This window comes from Ascidiella aspersa, chromosome 9, assembly GCF_963924565.1.
Source record: "Ascidiella aspersa chromosome 9, kaAscAspe10.2, whole genome shotgun sequence".
NCBI classification, from domain to species: domain Eukaryota; kingdom Metazoa; phylum Chordata; class Ascidiacea; order Phlebobranchia; family Ascidiidae; genus Ascidiella; species Ascidiella aspersa.
In genome coordinates this window covers 25,436,901-25,458,757 of record NC_139455.1, presented here as the reverse complement: position 1 = coordinate 25,458,757, position 21,857 = coordinate 25,436,901, and the positions used below count along the sequence as shown (strand labels likewise).

The 21,857-nt window shown below is 32.5% G+C and overlaps 1 protein-coding gene across 1 annotated transcript; it reads right to left on the bottom strand.

Moving 5' to 3' along the window:
- Positions 1-22: 22 nt before the first annotated feature.
- Positions 23-20,851, bottom strand: LOC146134634 (glycerol-3-phosphate dehydrogenase, mitochondrial-like). Its single transcript, XM_083396495.1, has 15 exons — positions 20,710-20,851; positions 20,285-20,450; positions 19,828-19,912; positions 19,176-19,313; positions 18,619-18,782; positions 17,962-18,126; positions 17,108-17,252; positions 15,758-15,951; positions 14,053-14,187; positions 13,221-13,385; positions 11,310-11,455; positions 10,696-10,905; positions 10,173-10,307; positions 8,727-8,825; positions 23-1,459 (listed from the first exon to the last, which is right to left on the bottom strand). Exons 1-15 carry the CDS (start codon positions 20,809-20,811, stop codon positions 1,337-1,339), a joined length of 2,172 nt encoding a protein of 723 aa, XP_083252621.1. The 5' UTR covers positions 20,812-20,851; the 3' UTR covers positions 23-1,336.
- Positions 20,852-21,857: the final 1,006 nt, after the last annotated feature.

The window sequence follows — 21,857 nt, the reverse complement described above, 5'->3', positions numbered from 1 at the left end:
ATAACAAACAAGAATCAACAATTTAGATAAAGTTTATTTGTGCAAAAAGTTTCAACCCTTTAAAGAGCTTTCACACAAATATTAACATGCAAGGCTTCATTGATAGTTCACAAATCTCTGGCTTGAAAACGAAACCAGGGCTTCTTGCTGTATGCCATTATAAAGTCAACATACTATAAACAAAAGCAAAACGTATCGAGGCAAGGTTGAAATATTGCAACAATTCAAGGCGTATACTGCTTTATTGTTACAAAAATAACTGGGAACTTAACAGGGGGGCAAACAATCTTATAAAGATAGAATATTATATATTATTAGTTCCAGCAATGATATTTTTGAGTGCATAGGCACTTTGTACAGCACAGTGGCAAAAATGATAGCGGTGCTTTTTGGAAAAGAGGTAATTTATGAGTGATTTTTATAATGTGATACAAAATGGTCACCATTTTTTGAAGTGTCCTGCTGTGTAGGAATAGTGCAATAAGTTACATTGCAGGTGACTACAAAGCCAAGCATACTGATATTAGCAATATTAATTAGTAGTTTAATTTATTTACAGGAATGGCTATATATAGTGTTTGTTAAACCTATGTTTTTATATTACAGATACACAAACATATATAAGTTTCAAATTTGGAACTATGCAAATTGATATATAAATAAAACATTTTTTAATCTGCTTATAAACGGGTACAAATGACATTTGCTGTTGCATAACTTATGAATAACTAAGTCAAATAGATTAAATCGATATTATGTCAATACAATGTTTTAAAAGTAACTTAAAGAGTATGCAAGTTTATTGTCAGGAGTGATAAATCATTTGCCTTTGCTATTCATAATAATTAAGACAACTTAATATTAACAGTTAGTGTGCACTTCCCAAAAAAGTTGTAAGAGCGAAATTACACAAGTTTGCCCAACTAAACATTGCTGGAATTTGCAAAAAACAACACCATACAAATCTCTATGCAACTGCATAGTATAAATATTTTTTACGAAACTTGACCTTACTTCAGCCAGTTCATTTAATAAAAATATTTTTCTAGGTTTAAATATTTATGAAAAAAAATTATGGTTTTTGTTTAGGATGACATATTTATCCACTAAATTTATTTTTAAGAACATAAAATTTATGAAAAATCTGGTTACTTTTGCCAACTAAGAAAGAAAAATATAGTTCTGTACTTCAAATTTTAAAACAAACAACAGATGTAAGCTTAAACAACCCTAGGAAAATATAATTTATAAAGAATCCACTGCGAAGCAAGACCTCAGATGAAAGAATCAACAAACAAACAAATATTTTTAGTTTAAATTGTATAACGGACAGCATCTAAACTCCGCCACCACTCCGATCGACTGCGATTCTCTGTCGCGTTTGCTGAAGTTCTCCGATCTTTAAAAGTGTCGCGAGTCGATTGCTTGCCACCTCACCGCTGTGGACGTTGCTCATCAGCTGCGCAAGCACAAGTGTTAGATACTAGCTGGCATCAGGGAGCAGTGTGACACTTATAAAGCAGGATTGAACACTTTTATGAGAAAAATTAAAAAAAATTATAGAAGACCTAATATTGGACCACTCAAAATGTTTTGAATATGAGTCAAACAAAGATAACTTAAATGCCATCATAGACGCCGAGTTCTGTTTTCACAATGGGTGCTTAAATTTTCCGCTAAATATAACGTCATTGAATGCCCGCTAAAAAGATCAGTTTATAAGTGAAGTAAAATATATTTAACATTTGGTATTTCATGTTTTTTATTGCTTTAAACTGCAAAAAAATATTGTCTTGCATTTTAGGAAATGCCTTTAATTGTTCAATCGGTTTGGTTTTAACAAACAACGGACTTTGATACAGTATTTTACAGGAAGATTTATAATTATTTAGGGGACTGAGCACCCCAAACTCGGCGTCCATGAATACCATGTTTAACACAATAATAAATAGTTCAAAAAAAGCTGCACATAAATAAAATAGCAAAGACTACTATTGAAAAAAATTGTAAAGATTCAAATACTTAGTTACAAGCCTGGTAGGAAAATGACTAGCGATGTACGCTATTATGAAAATTAGAACTTTAGTTTGAATTTTTTTAGTATTGCAATTCTTAAATAGATGAGTGTTATTTATTTGGGAGTTATGGATTAATATTTAGCTTGGTACACAATGCCAAAACATATTGCACTGAGATATAAAAGTTTGTCATTTAACTAAACACACAAAACTAATTTGAAACTTAAACACAGTTGTTAGTAATCTAAACAAAGAAAAAAAATAAGTTAACTTTTAGGACATAACTGTACAGAACTTTAAACTGCTTTACATTGCAATGTAAAAGACAGAACACAAAGATAGATATTGCACAAAGAAAAAGGTAATACAATTTTACTTAATATCCTGATACAGCAGTTATACAGAACCCATATTAAACATTACAGTGACTGCAGAACTACTTGTCAAGAACAAAAATTGTGATACTAAAGTTTCTTAATATGTAAAATATGCTTTAAAAACCTGAAAAAATTTGCATGACATGCTTTTGCAGGTTACAAATAAAATTTAACCAACTGAAAAAATATGACAAATGGACAAAACGGTTACAACTGGACACATTGAATTCCAACATACTTTTATGAAAATTTGAAAAAAGAAAAATCCTTGAAAATTCCCTAGATTTGGAAATATACTATTTAAAGCTTACACCATTTTGCATAAAATCATGTGTTAAAAACAACCCTAAAACAAAAAATAGAATAATGGGAATATAGGTATATGTATGTGATATACCTTGCATTAGGTTGGTGGAAAATTAAAACCTAGTTGTTTTCATTTAATGCTAATATTGCAAAAACCATTAAGAGTTTCCTTACACACCACACTTTGCATTTAACACAAAAATTAAAATTACATATTGTGTTTTAAAAGTTAGAATTAAAGATAATTTACTTGTGTGTTAAATAATCAAATATATGTGTTTGTTGTCAATGATTGGTGGAAATTTCATTTAAAATCTGATTTGTATAGAAAATATTGGTGGGATAATTCTTTGCAAATATTGCAAATATATAGTGTAAATTGTATATAATGCAACTTTAAAGCTGCTGTTTTCCCAAGTTTATTACTGTTGCGGTCTTGCAACATCTTTAGCCGTTAGTAATTACTTAAGAAATACTAAATTAACACACTCAGTAACCCAGTGGGTTTTAAACATTCGTGCATTTCATAGGCGCCGGTTACCACGCAATTTACCTCGCGAATCTGTGTATGACTATAGCATGTGATATCACTTTTTATTGTGTAGATAATGTTGGATCATTAGGATAATAATTAGGATAGTAATCAGATATAGGAATTGGTATAGTGTATTTGTCGCTATGTATTGCTGCCGTTTTGAAGATATATTCTATGATAAGGGAAAATGTTATGTAAAAGTCTTTGATTATAGTTGTTTATTGTTTGGTCGATAATGTATGTAAGTTACTGTAATGCTTAAGCTCGTTTTTGTTGTCAATAAGTAATAATGGTATTTACGTTTCTTGGTATTTTTGAGTATCAGGCAGATAGTCTTACTGCGGCAGAACATTAGCGCTAAGATACAAATAATCAGAACTCACGCTAAATTTTATTTACGATATATAAGGTCATAAAATTGGTGTAACCGAGTATCGTAAAATTGGTCCCCGAGTATCGTAAAATTGGCATCCCCGAGTGACTTGACGTTTTTGTTCTGCTAAAGTAATATCTGCAATCACACATTATTATATTATGTCTATTCTTGTTGATTAAATTTGACAATAATGCAGTCCGCAAAGAAAAGTTTTCAGTTAGCACGTGAGAGGTTAGCTGCTTTGACCGTTTTAAACCAGGCTAATTATGCAGTTTGAAGTTTGGATTGCACGCCATAAAGTATAATAGGGTTGCCAGCTGATATAATGAAATATGATCTATTGCCGGAAAGCAGTCTGTCAATGCATGGGACGCACCATGAAGCGGCCCACGTATTAACACTTTTGCGCTCTGCTTACACATGTAAAAGCTAACATTGACGCGACGCCTTTTCGCTGGAAAAACGACACGCATGTTATTTTTCCACTCCGTTTGCGCGAAAATAAAATAGCACCTGAAAGGGAAGGTCCTTTTCGCATTGTAGGCTACGTTAACGCGCACCAATTTAACTGTCGATTTGTCGCAAAATGAATTGCGCACGATTCCGCGTAATGAGGCTTATTCTATAACCTCAAACCATAATATCACTACTGCACTACTGAATGATAAAGCATTTTAACGAAAAGTAGAATTCAACGAAATTCAATTGCTCGTTTAATTGAACGAAGTTTAAAATGCAGGTTTCCGCTTGTAAAAGTAAGCATTTTTCTGTGAAACAATGCATAATTATTTTGTAAATAAATAACGTATCATACCGTGTGGTTGTGCAGTTTCATGTTTGACAATGATAGCAGTAATGCTACTTATCGTATGATTAATGTGATAATTAAGTTATATATGAATTGAAGTGATCGGAACACTTTTGCAAAAAATTCCGGAGGTGACGGTCACCTTTGCAAAAAAACGGAAGTGATCGGAACACTTTTGCAAAAAATTCCGGAGGTGACGGTCACCTTTGCAAAAAAACGGAAGTGATCGGAACACTTTTGCAAAAAATTCCGGAGGTGACGGTCACCTTTGCAAAAAACGGAAGTGTGAGGGGCACTTTTGCAACACTCCCTTGAGGTTTGAAAAACACCTTTGCAAAATTTTTCAAAAAATCAATTTTTGTCTGATTTTTTTATCGCCTGAAATCGTAACTGCAATTATTCCATAATCAATATGCGCAGCTGGAGATTAGTATGAACGTCTTGTGGTTTCAGAAGGTTTGGCACATGCACGGGAAAGCAGCCTAATATGCGAATGAGTTGTTAGCACGAAATGGATCGGTAACACTAGCTATTATGGTACGTAGAATGCGATAAATGCTTCACGCTTCAGGCTGGGCCACTCTGTAAATACCGCTCACTAGCATCGTTTCATTGTTTCCCTCCAATGATCTTGGATAGCAGCGCAGAAGACTCGTAATTGGAGTAGGGATTGGTTGCAGGTTGTTTTCCTAATCATTTTACAGCTAGGACTGATCCCCTGGATAACTGTGAACTAAGATTAGCGATAAAATCCTGTCATTGAGGAAGTGCGCACACTCATGTAACCATTTCCGAAGATATTCACGACGACACTAAAGTCTTGTCAGTGTTGTCCAACGTCAATTGTTTTCCGTGTTCTTCGACTTGTGGACATGCCATTCAACGTTATTCAGATGGTCAGTCATGCGCATGCAGCACGCGTCCATGTGACATCGCTTGTCCTCCTTGCAAGACTCGGGCGGGAGCCCCTGCTTCATTAAAACTTTCAATTTCAAGAAGGAAAACTTCAAGCCTGGCGTCATTGCTTTCCTACCTGGACATCTTGGGGAAATTGGATCAAGTTTTCAGCTCCTGGTATAGAAATGCAAAGTTGTTCTTTGCAGTCGTTGGTCAACCGGCCAAATGACTGGATACGTATACAGGAAACCAATAACTGCCCTTACATTTTTGCAAACATATCGCTTTGAACCTCGCTTTTCTCACTTTTCGTCTAATTAATTAATTGTTACTATACAACAACGGGGTGATTTTAACGCTCGTCTCCTTGATTTATTTTTGTTAGCTTATCCACAAGAATGGTTTCCCAATAACACCATAATAACGAACCGTAAAGCTTCCTTTCCTGTTCGTTAGCTACGGACCAGGCATGTATAAAAAAAAAGTCGGGCCCTTTCATGTCGTTTAACAACTGGTTCTCCTAGGGTCGCCATAGCACATAAAATAACCCTTGCCCTATTTGGCAATGTAATTAATATTTCAGTAGCTCTCGCATGTTTTAAACCGACTAACTTTCGTATAAAGCGTTTTATTTTATGTCTCTAATTGCTTGTTTGTTTTCCGAGGCAACGTTTCACTATGAAATGCACAAATTCAAAACTGAACTAAATTCTAGGCTAATTATACCCTCCAAAAACAAATAGACCAAATTCACGGCTACTGAACTGCAGGATCAAAGCATCGCTTTTTCCTTGCAACAAACAAGTTTTACAGTTGAAGATTTACATGCTGGGACAGAAGCACTCGCCCGCGACTTGCGAAACTTTGAACAAATGCAACGTTCCGAAGACCGTCAACTATTCCGCCTAACACAACAAAACCGTCTTCTTGGGCTACAGAACCAACGTGAGCAACTTGAGACGTCTCACATTTCTCTCGCCACTTCAACCGCTGAACGGGATTTGCTCCGAGCCTGCCTTCGTTCACTACAAAAGCTTGGAAACCTCACCCGGGATAACACTTCGGTTTATTCCTTCACCTCATCGTAAGGCATTCTAAGATTTTCTCGCCTTGCAAGAATTGAGTCTATGGAAGCCTCCAACACTTCCGATACGAACTTCACCGGAATCAGCGCGATCCTCCACCGGCAAAACACAAACATCTCTAAGAAACTTGAAGACATCGCGAGTTTCGACAACACAAGCATAAATCTAACGTTCACCTTTTGTCCTTTGGTTTTCACGGAGGATAGACACCTATTCAACTTCTCGCATGGCGCTTTCTTTGCTAATGCTGGTGCAGGACCCAACTCAATCGAAGGCGTCCGTGACACAGGATTTAGGCAAACCCCTTTCAATGGTTGCAATCATCGGAAGTTTGGCGCTAGCAGCATTTTTACTTCTCATCGGCGGATGCTACGCATGGAATCGTTTTCGTCACAGTAAAGACAATGGCAAACACCGACAAGGAATCGCGTTTTCAACTCTCTAAAAAGGGCGATGGCATGTTGCGGTCTTGCAACATCTTTAGCCGTTAGTAATTACTTAAGGAATACTAAATTAACACACTCAGTAACCCAGTGGGTTTTAAACATTCGTGCATTTCATAGGCGCCGGTTACCACGCAATTTACCTCGCGAATCTGTGTATGACTATAGCATGTGATATCACTTTTTATTGTGTAGATAATGTTGGATCATTAGGATAATAATTAGGATAGTAATCAGATATAGGAATTGGTATAGTGTATTTGTCGCTATGTATTGCTGCCGTTTTGAAGATATATTCTATGATAAGGGAAAATGTTATGTAAAAGTCTTTGATTATAGTTGTTTATTGTTTGGTCGATAATGTATGTAAGTTACTGTAATGCTTAAGCTCGTTTTTGTTGTCAATAAGTAATAATGGTATTTACGTTTCTTGGTATTTTTAAGTATCAGGCAGATAGTCTTACTGCGGCAGAACATTAGCGCTAAGATACAAATAATCAGAACTCACGCTAAATTTTATTTACGATATATAAGGTCATAAAATTGGTGTAACCGAGTATCGTAAAATTGGTCCCCGAGTATCGTAAAAATTACCAAATTCGTTAAAAAGTGCATAAATTTGATGACATAAGTGAAAAAACACAATATTTAAAGTCTTGTCTATCACCACTACCAAACCACAAATTACTATAAAATTTAAAAACTTCTAATAATTGCACTGCTGATTAGACACTGCAGAATTTCTTACCCCTTCTTCAATATAGTGTTCTTCAACTTTCTATTTCGTTAAAAAATATTAAAATAAAAAATCAACCGACTAAATATAAATATATATAAAAATACTGGATTTCAACTCAAAACATAGTTGAGTTATTTTGCTACTATTTTTGCAACCAAAAAAAGAGAAGCTATTTTTGTATTCTTGAGTTGATATTTTGATAGATGGTTTGTATAACAGACAAAAAACAAACAAAAAAAGAAAATAAATTTAGCATGCCATTTGGTTTAACTGGTTTCAGGAATACAATGTATATGTCAGGAAGCATTTTTAAATTTGGTATGATAACATGAAATAACATAACCTAGAAATTATTAATGTTTAAGTGAAAATGGCTAGAACGTTTTTTTTCTATAATATAATTAAAATAAACATGTTATTTATAAACATTTAAACGAAAAATAGTTTCACTGACATATACATTGTGCCCCTATAAGACTAGATATAGGATAATGAATGTATGTTGCAATTCAAGACCAACAGAGGGATTTTGAAATAATTTTAAGCTGAGCACAATTTAACAAACCTTCTTTTTTATCGTGGCCATGTTTATTAAACACTACACACGTGTCGCCTTTAGGTGATATAAACTCACTTTCCAGTTCATAATAGTCAAAATCTGATGAAACGATCAAAGTGTTTGTTGAAAGCAAATCCATATTTATATCCTTGCGCATATAAATCGGTTTTGTAGAATAAAGTAGAAAGAGTTTAAACATTTTTTGAAACTTTATCAAGTAATCAAAAATATTATTTGCAGGTGTATTTTTCAACACCGGCTTTGCTTGATTGTAAAAGCATAAAGATAAATAATCTTTTCGTAGAAGGTCTTAATCAATAACTAAATGAATAAGTCAAAAACCATTACAATACTAAAATATTTATTTTATTGTGAAGTCATATTTTATATAGTTATAAAAGCAATAAATGCTTGCAGAAACGTTAAAAAATAATCCTTAAAATTGCAATTTTAGTTTTTTGAAAATAAATGTTCTTGAAAATTAATCTGAGGCTACCTAATTTTGATTTTCGATATGTAACTTATATTTTTTTAGGCTAAAAATTATGAGAGTAAATTACAATGGATAAAGTTGTTGCATTACCTCGAGAAATTCATCCAGTTCAACTTTTCCATTTTTGTTCAGGTCAACTTCATTCAGCATATCAAGCAACGTAGCATCATCAAGACCAAGATTGAGCTCCTAAAAAAATAGAAAAAAAAAAAAAATTGATCAGGTTCTCCTTTCATCATTTACTCATTTTGGTGCTTAACAAATTCTTCGTAAGAAATTAGTAACATAAAGCTTTTATCAACTTTACCAAATAGCATTAAAAAAATTTGCATTGTGATCCAATGAGCTAAATGTACACTGTAGATTTTATATTGATATATGCTTAAAAAGACCAAATTTGTCCAAAACTTGTATTGCATTGCCCTGCATTCATATTCAAGTATGTTAGGACATGAAATATTGTCTATGGGAGATATTGACTGCCAAAATAAATGTTATTTTGACCAAAAATGCCACAGATGTAATTAAATGCAGCATTAAACATGCACTATATGCTGTAGCATCCATCAAGCATCTCCGACAGTTGGACAAATGATTTTTTTTTCATGAAATTCAAACCTGCAGAAATTTTTCTTCATTCAGATCACCAATGCCCAAATGGTAATTTAGTTTTTTGAGCTCATTCTAGAAATAAGCAATTAGGCAAAGGAATGAAGACAAAGCTATAGTAAGCAGTGTATTATTAATGTAGGCTTAAAACATGTTAAATCATAGAGTTATTATTGAATGCATTTCTAGGTACAGTACACCAAAATGTTAAAAAGTGCATATGTGTTATTATTTGTACAAGAGTTGTGTTATTGCGCGTATAGCAACACCCCATTAATAGTGCAGCACCATTTTAGAAGTGAACTAGTAAAATATGCCTAATACCTCAGACTCTGGATCATTTACAACCTGTTTATGCAAAAATATGTTACAGGAAATTTTTATCAGCAGTTGCAGGGCTTTTTTTAAGTATATTGATGGACGCATTAAACTGAAATTACTTTATTACAACAATCAACTATTCAGCGAATCTTGATCGGTTCTTACTTTAACAACAATGTTTATACTATACAGGAGCAAACAACAATAGCCTTGAGTTTTATGAATTGTTGAAAACCTACTTTATAAAGGCTGAATTTGTTTGGAATACACACTGTTATTATGAAAACCTTACATGACAAGTCTTTACTGTTTTTTTGATAGTATTTTGATAAAAGTTTTGTCACACTGTAGTACCCAGTTAAGGGAAAATTTTTTAAGGTTTATAATCCTAACATTAAATAGTTGTTTTTTTGGTTTTTGACATATTTAACAAAATAGCTTAATAGTAAACACTGTTTTTGTTTTGGTCTATTTTATATAAACCCAAATAAGCGAAAAACTTATTTGCAAAACGTCTACATATTACTCCGAGCTGTTTTTTTAATAATAGAAACCATAAAAACTAACCTAATAACAAAATTCAATTCAAAAATATACTTTTTATACCTTAAGAAGCCACTGAATATCAACAGTTGTGATGAATCCCTTTCTTTCTTTGTCGACCATATTGAAGCGATGTTTGTATTTCTCGATGTCGATTGCACTTAAACTGATGCCTTGCGATTGTAGAGTGTCTTTTGCCTGAAAAATAGTGGAATGAAATAATTCTGTTGAAAACAAGTAAGTTCATTAGGCATTTTTCATTATACAATTAGGTTATTTATTTTAAGTTTTGTCTACAAAACAATTTGCTTTCTAAAGGTTCATTTTGGTTATTTTTAATTGCTCATGATCTAATAAGTTTACTTATTTTGACAGTTTAACATTTAATTTCTATGACAAGGACTTGACTTGAAGTTGACTTGCTCAAACTGTGACTTGACTGGGAATTGACTTGTTATTTATTCGAAAAGACTTGACTTGGATTTAAATTCGTTCAAAAATGACATGACTTGATATTAAGCTATTTCAAAATCACTTGCTTACAACACTGATATATATAGCTATAGATTCTCAATTTCAAACTCACATCTTTTCCCATTTCAACAGAGAGAAACCTCAGGGCGTCCAATCGTTCCTGCTCTGTTCGTTCCTTCGACCAGCCGAGCTGACGTTGCATGATGTGAAGGATTTGAGGTAAAGCTTGTTCAGCTGCGTCTACGTTTAGGAATGCGAGGCGTGTTCGACGGGCGAGGACATCTACTGCCGTGCATGCGTACTCATAAATCGCATATTTCACCTAAAAGGAGAAAACAAAAGTTTAAATTTAGAACATAATATTTGGTCTTCATTTGGAAAGATTTTCAGAAACTTAGAATTTTAAAGTTTAATTCTGAAAACATAATTTTTCAGTTTGACTTTAAAGGAGTTGGTCATAGATTTAATACACATCTGTATAATGAATAAATTTAGCTTTTAAAAGTTTACCATTTACATAAAAAGTACTTTTTTGATAATAATGAATCTCAAAGCTAAATGGTTGAATAAATAGACATCATCTTGATTAAGACGTTTCCATACGAACTTGTATCATCACCAAACTCACTTATAAAAGGTAGAACACTAATATAAATTCTAGAATAGAATCACCTTTATCGATAACATCTTAAATTTGACAAATCTACAATGAAGACAGAAACTCACTTCAGCTTCAATATAAGGGAAGTCTTCGACCAGTCTTTGTCCGACCACCGGCCACCTCTTCCCGGTAACTTTGGCCATCTTGGCGACGTGTTCCGCCTGGTCGCCGTACGTTTCCGACAAGTGCTTCGCTACGTCAGTCTCAAGTCCTGTTCAGATTAAATGTGAAATTATTAATCAAGAGTTCTAATATATAATCGGACTCTGACAAGATAAAAATGTGCAAAAGTTCAATTTAAAAAAATACTAATTTAATAATACAATTTGTCAACAGTGCCACTTTTTTCATTATATAATTGCTTAACAGTCAATGTCATAACTTGCTAGTAAAATAAGCAAACAGAAAATAAGCAATTTTTTTGTTAAATGTGTGTTATTTCAATTATCCACACTGGGGAAATTTAATTTATGATATTTAAAAGCAAAAATGTTGAACCATACTTTTTTTGAGAAATATTTTATATGTGTTTTATATATTATTACTGTTTTTTTCTGGTGTTACCATGTTATGTTATTGATAGCTGGCTTTACTCGGTTACACTTGAAAAACTTTGTCATTAAAATCAATTAAGTTTATTTCAAGGGGTGAAAATACTAAAAGTATTCAGGACAGCTGTGAAGCGAATTTAGAGATGTTAAAGGTGATTTAGCACCTACATTAAACAGAAATAAAAAAATGTTCTCTACAGATCGGTGTATATTCCTGTAATTGACATCATGAAAATCTATGGAAAGCTATAAAAAAGGAAATTTGCTATTAATTGTTGTAAAACAAACACTTACAGAACATGAGATCTAAATAGAACAAAAAACAGTACAGAGCTACAATATGGTTAAATATTCAGAGTCAAACTAGTGCTAAATATGTAATAGATAACTAAAAACACTTTAAAACATAAACCAAAACATGGTATTTTTACCTAAAAAACAAAATGGTGAATTTATAAGTGTTTTAAACTTATACACCTGGTACCCCATAATACCAAAGAGGTAAATGATTTTTCCAAAATATACACTGTGCCTACCTGGATACTAAAGGAAATGTTATAGCCACAAAATAAATAAGAAATTTTGTAGCAATGCAACTTGAGGTGTAGCTATTAAAAAACCTAAGGAAATATTAAATTTACAACACTTCCTAACTTTAAGCACATTGTTGAAATGACAAAAAACTCACCAAACAAGGAAAATAAAATTTCATAGCATAGCCATTGAAAGTATTAAGTTTTGTTTGGGGCTTGTTATGGTTACAAAGGGTTTACCGTAAGTCTGTAATCCATGTTGACAATAGCCAATGTTTATAGTTACTTAAATTTCTCCTTTTACATGTAAATTTGCAAACCTTTTACCTGAGGCTAGTTAAATCCTATTCGATAGATTTGAAACCATATTTGTTGATCTGTTATTTAGAATTTGTGTTTATTTTTATACTTATTGTCAAAGATCTCTATCAGTTCATGTTGTTCACCTTTGGCTTATAAAATGTTTAGTTAAAAAGTTGGGATGCCAAGATTTGCTGTTATATTTCTTAGTATTTAGATTGCCGCAAAAAATTTAGAAACACTGGTTTAACGATATCAAGTGAGTTGACTCTAAATTTATACCTGGCTGCAATGTTGATCGCTACAGCTATCAGGCTCTCCATAAAAAAAAGCTTGGTCTCACCTGGTCCACATAAAATATTTAAAGTTTTACCTTTAGTTGTAACGTCGTCTTAAAAACATTAAATTCAAATTAGAATCATTTTAGTTTTGGTACAATACAAAAAAAGATATATACTAAAAAAATATTAGCAAATGGATAAAAACATTATGTTCAGTTTACTAGCCAAGCAGTTTCTGACTAAATGTTTGAACGGCAGTATTTATAACATTAAGATTACATTTTGTCAATGTTTGTTAAACCCACACATACCATAATCTTGTGCAAGTTTAATGAAATGGTTTGGTGTCCAACTGTAACCTCCATCTAACAGCATTCCATCCGTCTGACTTTCAGATTTCGGCTGCAAATCACAGTTTTTCACGGCGGCATCAACTGCATCAACTGCCATCGATCGGTAAGTTGTCCATTTTCCACCTTCAACAAAATAATGAATAAAGATTAACATACCATCAATTTGAATGAATTTCATTAAGAATTAGCATTCCAAAAAATGGGCACATATAAATAAAACAGCAGGCTCAATTTAAACATAGAACACAGGATTTTATAACAGAAATGCAGTTTTATTTCATTATTTTTTGGCTCACATGAAATTAGGTGTTTTACGATAAAATTGCCGAAACATTTACTTAACAATTTTGAAATATTGTATTTACATAGTTTTACAAGAAAGACATTTCAGGATAGTAATAAGCCCAATTAAAGAATGTAGGTCAATTCCACTTTCCTATTTAATGACAAATATCTCTTAATTTGGATTGATTTAACGGCATTATATTTGTATCTCAATAAAAAGTAGCATTTTAAAGATTTTAAATTGGATTGGCAATGCCAGATTATATGAACTACCTAGCAATGAAATTATTTAGAAAGATGAATATGGCAAATGTTTATACCCTTCATATCACTATAAGCAAATAATGATTTGCCATATTCATCCCAAATAGCCTAACAATAAGTGAAGTGGCACAATTTACACAATAATACTAAGTATTTTTATTTGTAATATATTGTCTTAAATACCACTTGATAGAAAATAAGCAATTTTCATTTATCCACAGCAGTACTAAACAAGTTTCACCTGCGATTGTAATGAGTCCAGTGTCACTGACTTCCACGACGTGGTTTCTGGAAATTGATTGTGTGTTGTGCGAGTTTGGGTCGGTAACTAACGGACGGATACCACTCCATGCTGCCTGTACATCACCCCTGCGAACTAGGAAAAAAACATTACAATTTAGTTATATAAATAAAAATTTTCACAAGTTTATATAGTATGCAGCATAGGAGTAACAGCTATTAAATCTGCTTGAGATAATTTTATTTGAAATTGGCAGTTTAAAAACTTTAATCATTAGGTAGCAAAGCAAACCAAATTATTTTTAAAGTTTTCTGACAAATTTTTATTGAATAATTATCCCTAAAGAACAAGATATTCTTTTTATTTAAAAAAGTTAGTAAAAATTAAAAAAAAATCGGCAAAAAAAGTTTATTCCTAAGGATGACATACTAGGAAACACTATAACAAAAGTTAATGTTAAAGTATGTTAGACTGTAATATCACATTCCTAAAGTTTAAAATCGACCTGTTTTTATTAATATATAGGCTGTTTTACACATTAATTTTTTGTATTCAGTGGATTTTACCTAATTTAAATAGGGTGAAAAAAGATTCCAAAAAGAATTGTTTTTAAGTCGAAAACAAAATAGGAAAGTTAGTGTCCTATGCCTGGTATTTGGGAACAACCTCCTCATGTAAAAGCAATCAAAGAATGTATTTCTCAAGGGAAGCTTATTAACACTTACTCAGGGGATTAGGGTAGTTAATAGTTAAGTTTTGATATCCTTATATTGTTGTGGTATCATTAAATTGTATAACAAAACAACTGTTATCAATCTATAAGACACCTTGTCTAAAAGCGTTAAATTTGTGCATTAATAAAGACTTTAAGGTTTTTCAAAAGAAACTTTCAAATTCTTTGGCAGTAATACATTTCACAGGTTTGCACTTATTATTATGATATAAGTGTACGACAAACATATTTTGCTTGCTGGGCAACTATTTTTAAAAAAAATTTATTTCAACTTTGCAGAAAATCAATATGAGCCTAGTAGCAATCAATACGAGTTTCTAACAGGAAAATAATTCCAGCAGAATGGTACTTGCGTCTGTGTTTCATTGTGATTTATTTTTTTGCTCCATTTTAAATCTTTTTCAGCTTTTTTTATGCTTTTACATCAAAGTTATGGTTGCAATGCTGCCATCATTTATTTAAGCAAATTTGTGAAGAATTGCTAAAAAAATTGGCTAAAAATTACCAATAAAAGTTTATACAAGGGAAAAAAATTACACACAAAGTATTGTGTTTTGTATGTTTTTGATTTATTTTTCCCTCTTTTTGGCTGTTTTACATTTGCTTAAATTAAGATTTAAATGTAGCCATAGTGGTTTTATAAGGTTTGGCTTTGGTGATTGCTAAGAAGTTTACAAAGACAATAACTTTTTCATTTAGGAATGTAAAAATAACCATAGAGGATAAAATGGAATATGTTTAGAGGCTATTGGATAATTTAAAGAGAAGGTCCTATTAGATAAATTTGGAGAGACCGTATACATAAGAAAAACGTCCTATTGGTTAAATTTTAGTGACCTATTTGGGGATCAGGATAAGTTTAAGAACAAGAAATTCAGTCTCTTCAGAATCTTAAAATTGTATTTAGGTAAACAATGCAAGTTTTCTTGTTTTTTCTTTTTATCTGCTACAGACACGTAACTGCAAACCCACCGTGTACTTCCTTGCTCAAATAATTCTTAATTTCTTTTAGAATGAACTGGATGTCTTGCTCCCTGGGGGCCGGATGGGCCGTCACGTCAGTCGGACTGTCCGTGGTTCCGGCGATGGTCAGACCGGCCCAAGGCAGAAAGAAGATGACCCGACCATCGGAGGTCGCGGGGTCAAGCAGACCCATACTTTCGGGGCTGAAAGTATATGTACGGTATAATAACAGTCTAGGTCTGTGCAACCTTTTAAGGTTTATGGCACCCCTCAACAATAATAAATAGATTTTCGGCACCCGGCTGGAATTTTCGTGGAGTATTTTACTGAAATGCCATTATAAATGAGGCTGGAACAACACAATTAACTTAAAACATGTAGGAAAATGTCATTTGATATAATGGTTTCGAATCCTTATCAAATAGTTGTATCAAGAAGATAACTAATTGAGCAAATTTTAGATTCTTAAAAATTCTCAAATACCTATCAGATCAGCACCCATGAGCATTAGAAGTGGCACCCCGGTTGAAAACCACTGCAGTAGGGTATAAAAAGTAAAAAAAATCAACAATGTTTTTGTAATGCAATGGAAGCAAAATTTGCTTAGACTAGTTTAAAAAAAGATTTTATGTTTAAAATATTTGATTTAAAAAAATGGTTTGTTTTGCTGAAAGTTAAAGCAGTTGCTTTAAAGCTCTATCAGAGTCATACATAATTAATCTGGATTCTCCCATTTGTTAAGTCCCCTGTTGTACAATAAGGTATTTATTGCAGGGTCTTTAGCATTTTAACATGGCCCACATCAAACTTTAATTAGGTGTTAGGTTTCACACTAGGCTAAGGTGAGAACATGACCTTACGCAATAATTACCTTTCCAGCTACCCATTAACACATAGTTGATTTGCTATGTTCATCAGGTTTATACAAGACTGTTTCTCTGATATATTCACTAATCCTTAATGTTATCACGTCGTTTATTTGTCTGTGAAAGTTATTTCCAAAGTTTAACTGGGGCATCCCATTAAATAGTTAGCATACCATTCAAAATGGGGTCTATAAATAAAAGAAAACATTCCAATTAATTTTCAGGCAGTTAGAAATTTTTTTAACTAAGTAATAATTTCAAAAAAACAAACATCAAAATGACAAACTGTATCTTAAATTCCAAGACTATCAAAAAATGGTATTAAGTACTTAATTTTCGTAATAGTCTCAAAAACCAGACAGTAAATAAAAAATGACAAACCATTTCTTAATTAACCAGACCATACAAACATGTTTAAACATCTTGTGTACCACTACTTAATTTTACCAGAAGATTTGTAAACTTACATTTAAATAGCAGTTTGGTAAAGTACCTGTAATAATCTGGCAGCATTATATGGACACCGGCACTCGGTTGACAAATATTCTTCACTTCTTCGTTGTTCATTTTCCTGATTCCATCGGTAAACGGACCGGTGGCGTTAATAACCGATTTGGCGCGGACATCAAATACCTCTCCTGAAAGCCAAAACATTTTTTTAAATATTTTAATTAGATATGTTATTTTATGTTGAAGCGTGGTTGGTTTGGGTGAAAAAAAAAAAAATTCAAAAAAATAAAACATTTATCAAAGGATCTAAGCCCATATAGAAGTAGTTTTTTTTTAATGTTTCAAATATTTCTTTATTCATTTTAAAAATGCCACCTATTTCTGTATGGGCTTTGATATTTTTACTATGTCTAACTAAAACCGCCAGCCATTATGTTCTAAAACATTTATCATTTGTACATTTTTTGATAAATGCCCTGTAGAATTAATATAATTACATTACCTAATCAATAATAACAGTTTTAGTAAAACACAAATTGAGTCTCCCAATCACTGTGATTTTCAAAAATGTCATATTAACTATTTTGGAGAAATGCGTTCGAACAAACCAGTAATTTTTTTTTAATTTAATGTTCATCAAACAACAGGAGCCAATTAGAAGCTGGATTTTTGCTCATGTCACCTTGTTGCCATGACAGCCATATGGACATTTTTTTAGCAAAAACATTACACAAACTTAGTAAACAAAATAACTCAAAAAGTTAAAAAGTAGGTAAAGTGGAAAGTTTTCAAAAAGGAAAACAATATATTTTCTAAGAGTAGACTAAAAATACACTTAAGATTTGTCAGTAGGAAATTTTTTAGGCAAAAATGAATTATGCTGTCCATCATACTTACCAGTCATTGTATCGCGAACTGTGGCACCACAAACCCTTTCTTTTCCCGTTTTCGGGTTGGTTTTCTTGAGTAGTTTTAAAACTTCAGTGTGGTTTGCAATACAAGCGCCTTGCCTAGCAGCAGTTAGAGCGATTGCAATATTCATTCTTGCGTCATTATGTTGACCTAAAAACACAAAAACATGTGTGTGAGTTGTATCTGATGAATAAACAATTATTTGATATGCGTCAATCGATGTTGTGTATTAGTCATTCTTTGATATAACTCATTGTGTGAAATGCACAAATCATCCTACACGGTTGTTTTTTTGAAATAAAATACAACATTTTTGAACAACAATTTAAGCAATTTTATCCGTCTTTCAGCTATGACCAATAGCTTTTTTTAAACGAGAATTCCGATCAATGTTGTGATGAATGGCTTTATGTTAGATGCACCCAATTCACTGTTTTCAAATGACTTGACTAAAGTCTTTTGGATAAATGACAAATCTTTAATACAGATGACTTGAATTTGAATTGGATATTTTCAAAATAACATGTTTACTGTAGTTTTAATTCCGTCTTACGGGTAAACACTAGTTTAGTTTTGTTAATATTTGAAATTAAAGTTTTTAAACAACAATATTTGCTTCATTATTTGCTTTAAACTTCTCACCGTCGTAGTATACAATGGCAGCTTTTAGTTTGTCTCTTTTAAGCATGGGAAACTTCTCCAGGGCGCTGCGCTTTGAGAGAACAAAACTTGGTTTGACGCACTGGCTCCCAGCTACAAGATCGTAAGCTTTAATCCCAGCCCAGTAGTAAGGTACCTGCCACCAGCTGAAAAGTAAAGGGTAATGTTGCAAACCAAACTAAGATATAGAAAAGTCATAGTTGTTTAACTTTCAATTTTACATTTTATTGTTGTAGTTATATAACCTTTAATTTGTTTATTTATTTTTGCACATTGCATTGAATTATGCAATTAATGCTAATTACTTCTGCATTTTAATCAGTGAATAAACAGAATTTGATAAATATAAATGATGTTAAATTTCAAAGGAGTACACTGATAATGTAATTTTATTAATTTTGTATTGAATGACAGAGGAACTAATTTGCCCAGCAACAAATATTGCTGTTTAATAAACTAATTACAGTAAAATAAGAGGCATATGACATATTTCATAAGAATATGACTTAACGCAAACAAGGCTAAAAAAATGTTCTCACGTATATACTGGCAGCATTATAGGGAGAGGTCCTGAAAGGTGTGGAGCTATCCTTAGTAGATTTGCTCGTTCGTGCAGCGCTTCTTTAACCAAGCAATATTGTTCCCAATCCAGTCCCATGATGGCCTTTTGTAGGTATCTGAAAATATGCACTAAATTACTTTTAAAAGTAAATTTTTTAGTTGAAGTAGTGACTAATCAGTGATTAAAACTAAACTTTATTATTCTACAACTCTTCAAACAATTCTTTTCTAAAAATTTACAGCCATATAAATTGTGATAACTTTACAAAGAAAAAATAATTAGGGTTATAAAAGAAGGTAGTAGTGTAGCATATTTAAATCCAATATTTATAAAGTCGTATTAAATTTAACATTTTGATATTGTGTTAAATTTATATTTAAATGGACATATCACTCTTACATTTCATCCCCTATTTTACACAACTACAGCTGTTAACCAGACAATTTTTTAAAGCTATGAATTCACAGAATATGCAAGACTTATTAAAACTATTTTATGGTAAAAGACATTGAGTTGACACATTTCTTATTTTGCTTCTAGTCTTTACAAGTTCTTTTAAAAATCAACCCCTTATTTAACTGTTGTTTTTGTAATAAAATACTGTTGATGTATTTAGGATTTAAACCAACCTTACTCCACCATGAATAAGTTTAGTGCTTCTGCTGCTTGTTCCAGACGAAAGGTCGTATTTTTCAACCAGGGCAGTTGTTAGACCTAGGAAGTGAATTTATAGAAACACATCAAATCGATTTAAAACAATGCATGGTTTAATCTAAAATTGCTGTGGATAAGGACAGCTAAATGCTTTTTTAGAAGGAAAGCTAAATTGCTTTTTAAAATAATAGACAACCTTATTTAATAAATAATTTTTAAAACAAAAAAGTTTAGAGTTTCGATTAAACTAACTTTGGCTAAAAATTATATGACTTTGTAACTGTTTTAATATAATACTTAGACAAATTTATCCAATTAGTTTTTCTTAAAATATGAAGAGGTGCAAGTTGATTGTGACTGTTAAAATTTGACAGGGAATTCAAAAAAGAATACTCTTTGATTTAGAAACATATTGCTCGAGTCTGTTTTTACCTCTTGTAATAGCATCAAGGGCAACTCCGCAACCGGTAGCTCCCCCTCCGATAACGAGGACGTCAAACTCGGGGGTCGTGGATAAGGTTTTCAACTGAACATCTCTCGCCGGGAGAACGTTTTGTGTCCAAGCTGGCACAGGGCCACCAGTGGGCGACATGTTCATCTGGAAAGGTGGAAAAAATGATGTTTAAATGTGAAGAACAGTTTAAAAATCAAACTAAACAAGGCAACAGGTCATATAAACAGCAAACTAGGCAAATTTTGCAAAAAAACATAAATTATCCTTAACAAAAACCAAATAAAAATAAACATAAACCCCTAATGGACATCTTCAAAAACCCTAATGGACATCTTCAAAGACATATAGCAATTTTAGGGACTAAAATGTGTATGTTTTAGGTTTGAAAATATAATAAAATCACCTGTCTTCCAAGGAGGAACCATATTGTTGCTCCGCCTACTCCTGCAACTCCGACAATTTTGCCGTAGTGGCGTTTCGTGAAACGTAATAAACGCTGTGACATACTGTTTAGTTAAATTGTACAGGCATAGGACTCTACTAAAAAAATCTGTAATAAATACACGTAATTTCAAGGTTAAAACGTTATGTATCTGCTTAAATATAAATTAACTGCCAAATCTCGATTAACATTTTTAACTAGTCAGGCTTATCTTTACGTGAGCTTAGCCAAATACTGTATTAACACGAACTTAAATCATGGAAGTTTAAACGTAAACATTGCGTTTGATATAGCTACAAAAGCCACAACAATCCACACCTAAGCTATTTTAACCTGTATAATATCAGTATATGTAAATATAAACGTCTACCTCAATTTCCTTGGGTGGAGATACGAGCCCAATGACACAAAACCGCAAAACAAACCGAAACACTGACCGCAAATTCTTATAATGTCGTCACTTTTTGCAAATGACATCAAATGTAAACACAGCGCTCTCGCCCGCCACCTTACGGTCGCCGATTTGTTGTCGTGCGTAATCAATTAGGCAGGAAATCGTTTGACGAAGTATTGTTTGATCGATTAAATCGTGGAAGCGTTGGTCTATTGCGGTTGATTTATTGCCTATATTTGCTAATGCGTTGGTTGACAAGTATTGTGAGAGTGATAACGAGTAGGTTCTGTCATGAACGGGAGTATATGACCTTTAAATTTTAGTAGTTTGATAAAATTGTAATCACGATAAACAGAACAATAATGGAATGCTATCTAAGTAATATTACGAAAGTTCGCAAACAGTTTATATAGTTAAAAAATGTTATTTTTATTACAAAATCCTGATCTGTCATGTTACTTATGCTGTAAATTTTTGGTTTTGTTGTTTGGCTAAAAATCACTAATCGCGATTACCTGGAGGAAGTAAGACTGCTTCGAGACTTTTGGGAATTTTTTCGGCAACAACGTAGAAATGTCACAACGATTCAGGAAAGCTCTGTCTTTCAATAAACTTTAATTTCTAAGCGATAAAATTGTTAATTAATTAGGCTGTGTGTTAATCAAGTAAAGGGATTTTAGGGCGTAAAATGTTGAGTTATTTCAAGTTCTGTCAA

Excerpts from the sequence above, each read along its gene's own strand:
- LOC146134634 (XM_083396495.1), bottom strand. The coding sequence starts at position 20,811 with ATGTCACAGCGTTTATTACGTTTCACGAAACGCCACTACGGCAAAATT. Across the intron at positions 18,783-19,175 it reads ATAATGCTGCCAGTATATAC|CTGGTGGCAGGTACCTTACT; the intron begins GTGAGAACATTT and ends TTTACTTTTCAG. Across the intron at positions 11,456-13,220 it reads TAAACTTGCACAAGATTATG|GACTTGAGACTGACGTAGCG; the intron begins GTATGTGTGGGT and ends TAATCTGAACAG.